The sequence below is a fragment of the Chiloscyllium plagiosum genome, unplaced genomic scaffold, assembly GCF_004010195.1.
Source record: "Chiloscyllium plagiosum isolate BGI_BamShark_2017 unplaced genomic scaffold, ASM401019v2 scaf_4058, whole genome shotgun sequence".
In the NCBI taxonomy this organism is placed as follows: Eukaryota; Metazoa; Chordata; class Chondrichthyes; order Orectolobiformes; family Hemiscylliidae; genus Chiloscyllium; species Chiloscyllium plagiosum.
In genome coordinates this window covers 18,766-32,729 of record NW_025214576.1, presented here as the reverse complement: position 1 = coordinate 32,729, position 13,964 = coordinate 18,766, and the positions used below count along the sequence as shown (strand labels likewise).

The 13,964-nt window shown below is 50.7% G+C and overlaps 1 protein-coding gene across 1 annotated transcript; it reads right to left on the bottom strand.

Annotated features, from left to right (window-relative positions):
• Positions 1–29: 29 nt before the first annotated feature.
• Positions 30–13,878, bottom strand: LOC122547942 (perilipin-5-like). The gene is made up of 4 exons (XM_043686502.1): positions 13,290–13,878; positions 10,577–10,775; positions 2,155–2,237; positions 30–664 (listed from the first exon to the last, which is right to left on the bottom strand). The coding sequence occupies exons 1-4, from the start codon at positions 13,323–13,325 to the stop codon at positions 395–397; spliced, it is 588 nt and encodes a 195-aa protein (XP_043542437.1). The 5' UTR covers positions 13,326–13,878; the 3' UTR covers positions 30–394.
• Positions 13,879–13,964: the final 86 nt, after the last annotated feature.

The following is a 13,964-nucleotide window of genomic DNA, read 5'->3' as shown; positions in this document are numbered from 1 at the left end:
GACAGAGATAGGGAGGGGGTGTAGGGCGCTGGAGGGGGTGACAGAGATAGGGAAGGGGTGACAGATAAGGAGAGGGTGAAAGGCGCTGGAGGGTGTGACGGAGATAGGGAGAGGGTGTAGGGGTTGGAGGAGGTGACAGAGATAGCGAGTGTGTCTAGAGGATGACAGCACAGTACCATAAACATTGACGAGGGGCGCTTCGGACTGAGCTGTGCGAATGCAGTCGTCTTGCTGTCTTGTTGCTGGGGTAAGCTGAGCCTCTGACCTCAATGTCTGGCTTGAGGTCAGACTGTGTCTGGTTGCATCTCCCACTAAAATGCCGAAGGTGTTTCCTTGACAGCGTGGGGTAGTGGCGGGGTTGCGGGGGGGCGCTACGTGAATGCATTGAGAAGGGTCAGGGTAGCCACTCACCGCAGTTGTCCTCGTAGTCCGGTAGGTACCGGTCCAGTGTCTCCTCCATTAGCCGCACCCAGCTGTCTCCACTGGCAACCATCAGTTGGCCCACTCTGGTGGTCAGGAAGGCCGCGGCTTGACCCGCCATGACCATCCGCGTCTCCTCCACCAGGGCACCACTCCTTGCCCTCAGCCTCTCCGTCTCTTCACTCAGGCGCTCCTGCGCGTGGTCCAGGGTCAGCGTCCAGGACTCCCTGAGGTGGAAGGTCACCTGGTGGCCAAAGGAGACAGGGTAGGGGTTGAGGATGAGGCGAGAGAGGGTCTCAGTTGCACACTGTCTCCCCTCACTCCTCACCGAGGGCCAGAATGGGTACCACTGACTGGCACTCACTACTGTCCACTGTCTGGTCAGATCCCTTGGAAACCCTTCCGCCTGGACTACATCCCCTTTCCCCTCAGTAGGACTGGATATCTACTTCTTGCCTGGGAATGCCTGCTGGTTTAGAGTGCAGCCCATTAGGTTAAAGTCATTCCCACTAAATTATGGTCTTTCCCGCTGGATTTGAATCATTTCCACTAGGTTAGAGTTATTCCCACTGGATGCAGTCGTACTCATTTGATGAGAGCCATTCCCACTGGATTACATTCTTTCCCAGTGGATGCAGGTTATTCCCACTGGATGACTGTATTTGTCATTGGATGAGAGTAATTCATATTGAATTCGAGTCATTCCCACTGGATTAGAGTTATTCACAGTGGATGAGAATCATTCCCATTACATTACAGTCTTTCCCGCTGCAGTACAGTGTTCCCTAGTGGATGAGAGCCATTCCCATTGGGGCAGCACGGTGGCTCAGTGGTTAGCACTGCTGCCTCACAGCCCCAGGGATCCGGGTTCAATTCCCACCTCGGGCAACTGTCTGTGTCGAGTTTGCACATTCCCCCCGGGTCTGCGTGGGTTTCCTCCCATGATCCAAAGATGTGCAGGTTAGGTGAATTGACCATGACAAATTGCCCGTAGTGTTAGGTGTAGGGGAATGGGTCTGGGTGGGTTACCCTTCGGAGGGTCGGTGTGGACTTGTTGGGCCGAAGGGCCTGTTCCCACATTGTAGGGAATCTAATCTACAATCATTCCCACTAGATGATGAGGATCATTCCCACTAAGTACAATTTTTCCCATTGGTTGAGAGTAATTCCCACTGGATTAGAGTCATTCCCGCTGGATGTATGTCATTCCTGCTGGATTAGAATCATTCCCACCGGATGACAGTCTTCCCAGGTGATGAGGATCATGCCCACTAATTAAATATTCCCATTGGATGACAGCAAGTCCCACTAGATTAGAGTCATTCCCGCTAGATGTGAATCTTTCTCGCTGGATGTTACTCATTCCCACTGGATGAGAGCCGTTCCCGCTGGATGAGAGCAATTCCCACTGGATTAGAGTAACTCCTGCTGGATCAGAGTCATACCCCATTAGGGTTTTCTGATGGGTCCAGTCGTAAACCCATCCTTGAATAGAGGCGGGCATACTGGTGCAATTCGGATGCCAATCCGTGCCCTCTGGACAGCAGAGCGTAGTGTGAATGACTTCAGTGCTCTGGCGCCATGGAACGAGGGAATGGGATGGGAAACCGGCCAGGGTTCCTCTGTTGTAAAGTCATCCAGTTCCCCCCCCACTGTGCTGGTTGCGTTAGTTGGAGGGAGGAAAAGGACGGACATGAGATGGAAATTTCAAAGAAAGGGCACTGTTCCACGTACCTCGTCTATCGATAGCTGCAGGATTGGGAACTCCTCCTCCAACTTGTCCAGTCTTTTCGAGGCAAAGGTATTGACCGTCGCAACTATCAGGATGGAGCAAGCAGTCAATAGCGAGCATAAAATAATCCTAAACCCCTTTTCCTAAATTAGGGCGCCAGGATTCAGGAGGGAGAGATGACCCCGGGGAAAGGGTGCCATGCAAATTCACTTGGGATGGACCATGGCTGATCTGACACTCCTCATAGTCACTTGACTGTCCCCCCTCCCCTGCCCACCCACATGACAACCCTACAGAATCTATATAACGCAGCCTTAAATATACACAATGACTCTTCCTTGCTTATTCACTCACACTAGACAAGCATTTATTGCCCATCTCAAATGTCGGCTGTGAGCCTGGAGTCACGTTGGCGGTTTCCTTCCCTAAAGGGCATTAGTGAACCAGATGGGTTCAATCGACAATGGATTCATGGTCATTATTACACCTGAGATTTTTTTTTTACCCCATTGAATTCACCTGCAGTGAATGAATTTGAATCCAGGTCCCCCAGAACATGAGAGTCATAGAGGTGTACAACATGGGAACAGACCCTTCGATCCAACTCATTCATGCTGACCAGATATCCTAACCTAATCTAGTCCCATTTGCCAGCACTTAATCCATATCCCTCTAAACCCTTCCTATTCAGATACTCATCCAGATCCCTTTTAAATGTCATTGTACCAGCCTCCACCACTTCCTCTGGCAGTCCATTCCAAGCATGTACCACCCTCTGTGTGAAAAAGTTGCCTCTTAGCTCACTTTTATATCTTTCCCCTCTCACCCTAAACCTATGCCCTCTAATTCTGGACTCCCCCCAACCCAGGGAAAAGACCTTGTCTTAGTTCTGGACTCCCCCTCCCCAGGGAAGAGACTTTGTCTATTTACCCTATCCACGCCCCCCATGATTTTATAAACCTCTATAAGGTCACCCCTCAGCCTCCAACGCTCCAGGGAAAACAGCCCCAGTCTGTTGAGCTTCTCCCTATAGCTCAAACCCTCCAACCCTGGCAACATCCTTGTAAATCTTTTCTGAACCCTACCTGGGTCTCTGGATTAACAGTCCACTGATAATACCACTAGGGCATGGCCTCCTCAGAATTCTCTAGGATAGGTCTTCCAAAGACACTCAAACCTCAGAGAAGAAACTCCCCCTTTATCTTGGTCTTAAATTGGTTGCCCCTTGCTCTGACACTGTGCTCTCTGGTCCTAGACTCTCCCAGGAGGGGGAAAACATTCTCTCAGCATTGATTCTGCCAAGCCCCTGAAGAATCCTAGGTCGAGAGTGTGGTGCTGGAAAAACACAGCAGGTCAGGCAGCATCGGAGGAGCAGGAGAATTGAGTTTCAGTTCCTGAAGAAGGGCTTATGGCCAAAATGTCGATTCTCCGGCTCCTTGGATGGCCTGCTGTGCCTTTCCAGCACCACACTCTCGACTCTAATCTCACTTCCTCCCTTAAGAATCCTGCCTGAGATCCAGAGAACGTTTTCACCCAGAGACTGGCGAGCCTGTGGAAGTCGCTACCACAGAAGGGGGTATGGAGGTCAAGTTGCTAAACATGCATATAGCTACAGAGGGAATGCATTAGGGTTTCTCAGGACGGCAGGAGTGATGTATGAAGAGAGACTGGATCGGTGAGGACAACGTTCGCTGGAGTATAGGAGAATGAGGGGGTATCTCAGAAATCGAACAGGACTGGACAAGGTGAACACGGGAAGGATGTTCCGAATGACCAGGGGAAGTCCAGAACCGAGGGTCACAGTATAAAGGAAACGGGGTAGTATTGAGAACGGGGAGGAATGTCTTCACCCAGACAGCGGGGAAACCTGTGGGATTCTCTGTTACAGAAAGTGGTTGGGGCCGAAACATTGAATGTTCTTCAGGAATTGGATTTGGTTATAAAGGGGAGAAAGCAGGGTGGGGGTCGGGGGGGGGGGGGGGGGGAACTGAGTTGGATGGTCAGCCATGATAGCATTAAATGGCGGAGCAGGCTCGAGGGGGCTGAATGCTTCCCAACACCCAAGCGAGACTGCAATCTGAAGACAGGTCTCTCTCTCTCACACACACACTGGTCATGTATTGTCCTGTTGTGGATTAATGGGCCATCTTGTTGAAGGGTTTAAGACGACTGAAGAACTCACAGATGCCCGGACAAAGTGGACGGCCATTCTGCACGCACAGCAGGATCCCACGCACAGCAACGGGATAACCGCGCACATTGCTTTGGGTTCGTTTTTGGGGCTTCGCCCAAGGGATCGTGGCGAGACCCATTCATCTCCCCCCACCCTCACCACCTCAAAATGTTGCTCTCCATCCAACAGCAGAGATTGAATCTTTTACAAGAGAGTGGGCCTCAAAAAATATTTGGGGAAGTGTTGGGAAGGGATGGGGTAACAACAGGGAATCACAAGGCGGGGAGAGGTAGATTATCTTCTTGGGTTCAGGGGCGGGTGTTTAGGTTGGTTAGATGGGGTTAAGATGCAGGTCCTCTGTTGAACAGGCTGCAGAGGCTGAATAGTCTCCTCCTGTCCCAGTATCAAGTCCAGTGACCTAGATGTTCCACCACTTAGCGATTCCATGGCTTTCAGCAGTTCTGCGGTCAGGATGAATTTTCTCTACCCTTAAACCCGAACGAAGAAAGAAGACAAGCATCTGTCTTCAATGCAAGATAGATGCATTCTTTGGCTGATTTTGGCATTGCAAGGAATTGCACCAAATCAATAGAGTTTCTCTGACGCACACTCGTGGTCTTCCCGTCTCTCTCTCTCTCATTTGCCAAAGACATGAGTTTAGCATGCGGAATCCAGTCATAGCTACATAGACAGCATGGAAGCAGACCCTTCGGTCCCACACATCATGCTGACCAATTATCCCTGCCTGCACATGGTCCATATTCCTCCAGACCTTTCCTATCCATGTACCTGTCCAAATGTCTTTTAAACATTGGGACTGTACCTGCACCTACCACTGCCTCTGGCAGTTCATTGCGCACACACACACTAACCTCTGTGTGTGAAAAAGTTGCCCCTCAGGTTCCATCTTAAATATTTCTTCTCTCACCTTAAAATGACGCCTTTGGAGCTGCCTATATAATGTGGAAAAATGATAGACTTCGGCGGGAAGAACAGGGGAGCTGGATATTCATTTAATGGAGAAAGACTGCGGAAAGCCGCGGAAGAGAGGGGTTTGGGACTCCTCATCCATCAATCACATCCAAGTTCAGCAGATAATAGGGAAGATAAATGCACTTTTTATTTCCAAAGGAATGGGGAACAGATATGAGTAAGTTTTGCTAAGACTGTAAAAGACATTAGTCAGACTGCAGCTGGAATACTCTGAAGAGGTTTGGGGCCCCGTCTCTAAGGAAGGGTAGACTGGAGGCAGTCCAGAGAAGGTTTGTTCGTCTGATCCCAGGGATGGAGGGACTGTCCGATGAGGAAAAGTTGAGCAGCATGGGCCTGTACTCATTGGAGTTTGGAAGAATGAAAGGCAAACTGATAGAAACATACAAGATTCTTAGAGGACTCAACGGAGGAGATATTGTTTCCCCTTGTGAAGGAGAGCCCAGGACTTAGAGGAGCATCATCTCAGAGTAACGGGTCTCCTTACTGATGACAGGGATGAGGGGGAATGTCTTCTCTCCGGGGGAGTGAATATTCATTACTGCACAGGGCTATTGAGACTAGGTCATTAAAGATATTCAAGGCTGAGACTGATTTTTTTTTAATCAGTGAGGGAATCGAAGAACAATGAAGGGTTAATTCAGACGCATGCAAGAATAATTTGACAAAATGAACATATTAAACGGTGGGGTAGGATCGAAGGACTGAGTTTGTCGTTCATCCACGAGGCACACAGGGTGCTCAAATGTTTTTGTCCTGTAAACACCATACTGCTGACTGAACTCCTTCTTTCAGCCAAATCCCAATTGCCTGGACGACTTGAATGTACTGTTCTGTAATCGGGTGTAAACGAATGAGACGGATTAATGAGCTGTTTAAAGACACTTGGGGTCGTGAAAAATTTCCAGCCACAAGCTCTCGTTACATGTGATTGTTCATCTCAATGGAGGTGATTGTGTCCCTGGCACAGTTTGAAGTTTGTTTACTGCCTTTGTAGATTAAAACTGGGTTAATACGGTTAACTGTTGCTTGACACAGTCTTGAGAAATTTATTCACTCACAAAAGGAGGATGAGGTGCACAGAGGGACCTACACTTGAGGTGCCAGCTGTGGTTCAGTATTAGCGCTCTCCCTCTGAGGCAGAGTACTGTGAGTTCCATCGCCCTCAGAGGGTCAGCGCTGAGGGATCACTGATTGTTGGAGGGTGAGTGCTGAGGGATCGCTGATTGTTGGAGGGTGACTGCTGAGGTAACACTGATTGTTGGAGGGTGAGTGCTGAGGGATCGCTGATTGTTGGAGGGTGACTGCTGAGGGAACACTGATTGTTGGAGGGTGAGTGCTGAGGGATCGCTGATTGTTGGAGGGTGAGTGCTGAGGGAACTCTGATTGTTGGAGGGTTAGTGGTGAGGAATTGCTGATTGTTGGAGGGTCAGCACTGAGGGATCGCTGATTGTGGGAGTGTCAGCACTGACTCATGAAGGGCTTTTGCCCAAAACGTCGATTTTACTGATCCTCGGATGCTGCCTGAGCTGCTGTGCTCTTCCAGCACCACTGATCCAGAATCTGGTTTCCAGTATCTGCAGTCATTGTTTTTACCCAGTGTTGAGGGATCGCTGATTGTTGGAGGGACAGCGCTGAGGGATCGTTGATTGTTGGAGGGAAAATGCTGAGGGAACACTGGTTGTTGGAGGATCAGTGCTGAGGGATCGCTGATTGTTGGAGGGTAAGTGCTGAGGAATGGCTGATTGTTGGAGGGTCATTGCTGAGGGATCGCTGATTGTTGGAGGGTAAGTGCTGAGGGATCGTTGATTGATGGAGGGTCAGCGCTGAGGGAACTCTGATTGTTGGAGGGTGAGTGCTGAGGGATCGCTGATTGTTGGAGGGTGACTGCTGAGGGATCGCTGATTGTTGGAGGGTGAGTGCTGAGGGATCGCTGATTGATGGGGGTCAGTGTTAAGGGATCACTGATTGTTGGAGGATCAGTGCTGAGGGAACTCTGATTGTTGGAGGGTCAGTGGTGAGGAATTGCTGATTGTTGGAGGGTCAACACTGAGGGATCGCTGATTGTGGGAGTGTCAGCACTGACTCATGAAGGGCTTTTGCCCAAAACGTCGATTTTACTGCTCCTCGAATGCTGCCTGAGCTGTTGTGCTCTTCCAGAACCACTGATCCAGAATCTGGTTTCCAGCATCTGCAGTCATTGTTTTTACCCAGTGTTGAGGGATCGCTGATTGTTGGAGGGACAGCGCTGAGGGATCGTTGATTGTTGGAGGGAAAATGCTGAGGAATGGCTGATTGTTGGAGGATCAGTGCTGAGGGATCGCTGATTGATGGAGGATCAGTGCTGAGGGATCGCTGATTGTTGGGGGATCAGTGCTGAGGGATCGTTGATTGTTGGAGGGTAAGTGCTGAGGGATCGCTGATTGTTGGAGGATCAGTGCTGAAGGATCGCTGATTGTTGGAGGATCAGTGCTGAAGGATCGCTGATTGTTGGAGGGTCAGCGCTGAGGGATCGTTGATTGATGGAGGGTAAGTGCTGAGGGATCGCTGATTGTTGGAGGGTACGTGCTGAGGGATCGCTGATTGATGGAGGATCAGTGCTGAAGGATCGCTGATTGTTGGAGGGTCAGCGCTGAGGGATCGTTGATTGATGGAGGGTCAGCGCTGAGGGATCGCTGACTGTTGGAGGGTAAGTGCTGAGGGATCGCTGATTGTTGGGGGATCAGTGCTGAGGGATCGCAGATTGTTGGAGGGTAAGTGCTGAGGGATCGCTGATTGTTGGAGGGTACGTGCTGAGGGATCGCTGATTGATGGAGGATCGGTGCTGAAGGATCGCTGATTGTTGGAGGGTATGTGCTGAGGGATAGCTGATTGATGGAGGATCAGTGCTGAAGGATCGCTGATTGTTGGAGGGTCAGCGCTGAGGGATCGCTGATTGTTGGAGGATCAGTGCTGAGGGATCGCTGATTGTTGGAGGGTCAGTGCTGAGGGATCGCTGATTGTTGGAGGATCAGTGCTGAGGGATCGCTGATTGTTGGAGGGTAAGTGCTGAGGAATGGCTGATTGTTGGAGGGTCATTGCTGAGGGATCGCTGATTGTTGGAGGGTCATTGCTGAGGGATAACTGATTGTTGGAGGGTCAGTGCTGAGGGGTCACTGATTGTTGGAGGGTCAGTGCTGAGGGATCACTGATTGTTGGAGGGTCAGTGCTGAGGGATAGCTGATTATTGGAGGGTCAGTGCTGAGGGATAGCTGATTGTTGGAAGGTAAGTCCTGAGGGATCACTGATTGTTGGAGGGTCAGTGCTGAGGGATCACTGATTGTTGGAGGGTCAGTGCTGAGGGATAGCTGATTGTTGAAGGGTAAGTGCTGAGGGATCACTGATTGTTGGAGGATCAGTGCTGAGGGATAGCTGATTGTTGAAGGGGAAGTGCTGAGGGATCGCTGATTGTTGGAGGTTAAGTGCTGAGGGATCACTGATTGTTGGAGGATCAGTGCTGAGGGATAGCTGATTGTTGAAGGGGAAGTGCTGAGGGATCACTGATTGTTGGAGGATCGGTGCTGAGGGATAGATGATTGTTGGAGGATCAGTGCTGAGGGATAGCTGATTGTTGGAGGATTAGTGCTGAGGGATAGCTGATTGTTGGAGGATCAGTGCTGAGGGATCGCTGATTGTTGGAGGGTAAGTGCTAAGGGATAGCTGATTGTTAGAGGGTAAGTGCTGAGGGATCGCTGATTGTTGGAGGGTCAGTGCTGAGGGATCACTGATTGTTGGAGGGTCAGTGCTGAAGGATCGCTGATTGTTGGAGGGTAAGTGCTGAGGGATCGCTGATTGATGAAGGATCGGTGCTGAAGGATCGCTGATTGTTGGAGGGTCAGTGCTGAGGGATAGCTGATTGATGGAGGATCAGTGCTGAGGGATCACTGATGAAGGATCGGTGCTGAAGGATCGCTGATTGTTGGAGGGTCAGTGCTGAAGGATCGCTGATTGATGAAGGATCGGTGCTGAAGGATTGCTGATTGTTGGAGGATAAGTGCTGAGGGATAGCTGATTGTTGGAGGGTCAGTGCTGAGGGATCGCTGATTGTTGGAGGGTCAGTGCTGAAGGATCGCTGATTGTTGGAGGGTCAGTGCTGAGGGATCGCTGATTGTTGGAGGGTCATTGCTGAGGGATCGCTGATTGTTGGAGGGTAAGTGCTGAGTGATCACTGATTGTTGGAGGGTCAGTGCTGAAGGATCGCTGATTGTTGGAGGGTCAGTGCTGAGGGATAGCTGATTGAAGGAGGATCGGTGCTGAAGGATCACTGATTGTTGGAGGGTCAGTGCTGAGGGATCGCTGTACTGTTTGTGTCTGAACAGAAGGAATGTTGCACAGAGGCTAACAATGGCATACCGTCCCTCCGACAGTGCCTGCTCCCTCAGGCACTAACCCTCTGACTGTGCCCGCTCCCTCAGCACTGACCCTCCGACAGTGCCCGCTCCCTCAACACTGACCCTCTGACTGTGCCCGCTCCCTCAGCACTGACCCTCCGACAGTGCCCGCCCCCTCAGTGCTGACCCTCCAACAGTGCCCTCTCCATCAGTACTGACCCTCTGACAGTGCACACTCCCTCAGCACTGACCCTCTGAGTGCCTGCTCCCTCAGCACTGATCCTCCGACAGTGCCCGCTCCCTCAGCACTGACCCTCCGACAGTGCCCCCTCCCTCAGCACTGACCCTCCAACAGTGCCCGCCCCCTCAGTGCTGACCCTCCAACAGTGCCCGCTCCCACAGTACTGACCTTCCAACATTGCCTACTCCCTCAGCGCTGATCCTCTGACAGTGCCCGCTCCCTCAGCACTGACCCTCCGACAGTGCTCACTCCCTCAGCACTAACCCTCTGACAGTGCACACTCCCTCAGCATTGACCCTCCAAACAGTGCACACTTACTCAGTGCTGACCCTCCGACAGTGCCCACTCCCTCAGTACTGACCTTCCAACATTGCCTGCTCCCTCAGCGCTGATCCTCTGACAGTGCCCGCTCCCTCAGCACTGACCCTCCGACAGTGCACATTCCCTCAGTGCTGACCCTCCGACAGTGCCCACTCCCTCAGTACTGACCTTCCAACATTGCCTGCTCCCTCAGCGCAGATCCTCTGACAGTGCAGCACTCCCTCAGCACCGACCCACTGAGGTTATATCCCCCCCGAGGCAGAGATGCAGAGGGAGTGGCAATATTTGAGGACACCATTCAAAACCCCATTCTGTGCCCTGAAACTCACGTTGGGACTCAAAAAGGTCGAGGAATGGCTTGGCTCTCCTCGCTGCCAGTCCTGTTGCCATTCTTGCACTGGTCTCCACCGCACTGCAGAGTGTAGAGGTCAGCCAGTTAGTCCTCTTGACGTCAGAGTAGGTGGTCAGCAGAACCTGGGAGGTCGAGTTCACCAGGGGAAGCATTCTGACCCTCCAGATGATGTTAGACTGAAAGGATGAGGGGCAGGGAAAAGCCAACCAATCAGTAACAGCCGGGTATGAGGAGTCCAACCCTCTCTCTGCAAGCTATGGTTTACTGTTGTGGTATTCTACAGTCAACAGAGATTTCCTATGTAAACATGTCACACTGTAATTATACTCTTTCACCAATGGTGGTGCTGTAGCCACCCTCTTCACCCTCCAAAAGTCTTCAGGCCTCATGTACAAACACTAGTGGGGATGAGATTTGCACATGGTAGACTCCTCTAGACATTGGTCTTGACTAAAGTGGAGCGGGTGATGAGAATTGGGGTTTTGCTCTGTATCTAACCCCGTGCTGTCCCTGTCCTGGGAGTATTTGATGGGGGGACAGTATAGAGGGAGCTTTACTCTGTTTCTAACCCTGTGCTGTCCCTGTTGTGGGAGTGTTTGAAGGCGGGGGAGACAGTGTAGAGGCAGTTTAACTCTGTATCTAACCCCGTGTTGTCCCTGTCCCTACGAGTGTTTGATGGGGGACAGTGTACAGGGAGCTTTACTCTGCATCTAACTCTGTGCTGTCCCTGTTCTGGGAGTGTTCAATGGAGGACAGTGTAGAGGTAGCTTTAGTCTGTACTTAACCCTATGCTGTCCCTGTCCTGGGAGTGTTTAATGGGGGCAGTGTAGAGTGAGCTTTACTCTGCATCTAACCCTGTCTGTTCCTGTACAGAGAGCTTTACTCTGTATCGAACCCTGTCCTGTCCCTGTAGAGAGAGCTTTGCTCTGAATCTCACCCTGTGCTGTCCCTGTCCTAGGAGTGTTTGATGGGGGGGGACAGTGTAGAGGCAGCTTTACTCTGTATCCAACCCTGCGCTAAGACTGTTTGATGGAGGACAGTGTCAAGAGACATTTACCTTCTGTTTAAAAAGGTAGACAAAGGGTAACCTTCAGGAAAGGATGTCAATTTTGTTACATTCCTCCACGTGCTGCCTGACTGATCTCATTCTACTGCAGCGTATTTATATGGCAGGTTCAGTTCAGTTTCTGATTAACGGTGACCAGAACAGGATGTTGATAGCGGGGGAATTCAGTGATGGTGACACCACTGAATGCGTCAAGATCTTACGATGGAGGGAAGGTCATTGATGAAGCAGCTGAAGGTGGTTGGGACTAGGACACTCCCCTGAGGAACCCCTGGAGCTGAGATGACTGACCTCCAACAAATGCAACCATCTTCCTTCTTTTCAGATATGACTCCAACCAGTGCAGATTTTACCCCAAATCCTATTGATTCCAGTTTTGCTTGGGCTGCTTGACGTCACACTTAGTCAAATGTTTTACTGGTTCGTGGGATGTGGGTGAAGCTGATTGAGCCAACATTTATTGCCCATCCCTAAGTGCCTGGAGGGCAGTTCGCCACTTGCCTGAGTGTCTGGAGTCGCGTGTGGGTCAGACCACGTAAGGATGACAGATTTCCTTCCCTTAAGGACATTAGTGAACCAGATGGGATTTTAATGATTTTCGACAGAGCTTACACGTTGGCCAATATTTTTCTTATATTTTCCAATCGACCTGTTCAGAAATGTTTATTAGACACCACTGGATCAATGAGGATTTGAACCCAGGTCTCTCTGTCCACAGATAGGGACATCACCACTGTGCCACAATAGGGCCTCACAGATTTTTAAAAAAAATTTAACTTATTTTTCTAACCAACCTCTTCAGCGCTGTGGAGCAGGTGGGACTTGAACCTGGTCCTCTCCATTCGGGGATAAGGACACTACTACTGTGCCACACGAGGGCCCCACAGATTAGCTTTCTCTTCCAGGTTTTTTTTTAAATTGAATTCAGATGTCACCATCTACCTTGGAAGGATGTAGAGGGAGCTTTACTCTGTACTTAACCCTGTGCTGTGTCTGTCCTGGGAGTGTTTGATGGAGGACAATATGGAAGAGGCTTTACTCTGCATCTAACTCTGTGCTGTCCCTGTTTTGAGGGACATGGGCAGCATAGATAGGGATAAACGTCTCCTCCCCTGAAGTAGAGAGCTTAATAACCAGGGACCACAGTTTCAACGTAAACAGGGGGAGGTATAGAGGGGATCTGAAGAAAAAAAAATTATCCAGAGGATAGGGGAGGGTGATAGGTAAGTAGAACTCATTGCCTGAAAGGGAGATAGAGACCAGGACACTCAAGAGATTTAAGAAGCATTAAGATGAGCACTTGAAGTGCTATGGAATATGGGGCAAGTGTTGAAAAATGGGATTAGTATAGACCAATGTTTGTTGACTGACACAGACACAATGGGCCGAAGGGCCTCTTTCTTATGTCTCACCAGAACTGACCCTTGTATCTTAGCTCCACATCACCCTCCTCCCACATTGCCCCATCAACTTGTTGTTCAATTGCTTCCTTCCTCAGGCAATCATCCAGCGTCCTCCCCACCCCATGTTTCAACGCATTCTCCTCAGAACATGTTTAAAGTGTACGTGTGGGCCTTGAACCCGTCTGTGGTGGTCGGGGTGAGGTGGGAGGATACAGCCATACCTGAGCCGCTCTGCTCGTCGGTCTATTCGCTGTCATCGTGGCAACACGGGGCTGTAAGCACAAGACCTTGTTAGAGATAAAACTACCACAGCCGCATTCTTAAAAAACCTGCCTTCCACATCAGACAGAAGCCGGCTGGGCAAGGCTCCCTTTCGCCACGGCCAAACCTCGCTGCCCCTCGAGGAGATGACACGAGCGCTCGCTGTGTCTTTGCACACTGTGCCCGCTTCAGAGGGCAGACCGCAAGATGGGAGCCATTTGGCCAATCGAGCCTGACCCACCAATCAATGGGATCGTGGCTGATCCAATGATCTTCAAAGCCCACTTCCCTACCTCTTTCCCCCAACTCGATTCCCTTCCTGATTAAAAAATCTCTTGGTCTCAGCCTTGAACATATGCAATCACTGACCCACCCTTGAAACCGTCTGTGGTAAAGAATTCCACAGACTCCCTCCCCTCCGAGAGAAGATATTCTTGCTCATCTGGAGGAGGTGACGGAGATAGGGAGGTTGTATACGGGACTGAAGGAGGTGACAGAGATAAGGAGGGGGTGTAGGGAATTGGAGGAGGTGACAGAGATAGGGAGGGGGTGTAGGGGGCTGGAGGAGGTGACAGAGATAGGGAGGGGGTGTAGGGGCTGGTGGAGGTGACAGAGATAGGGAAGGGGTGCAGAGG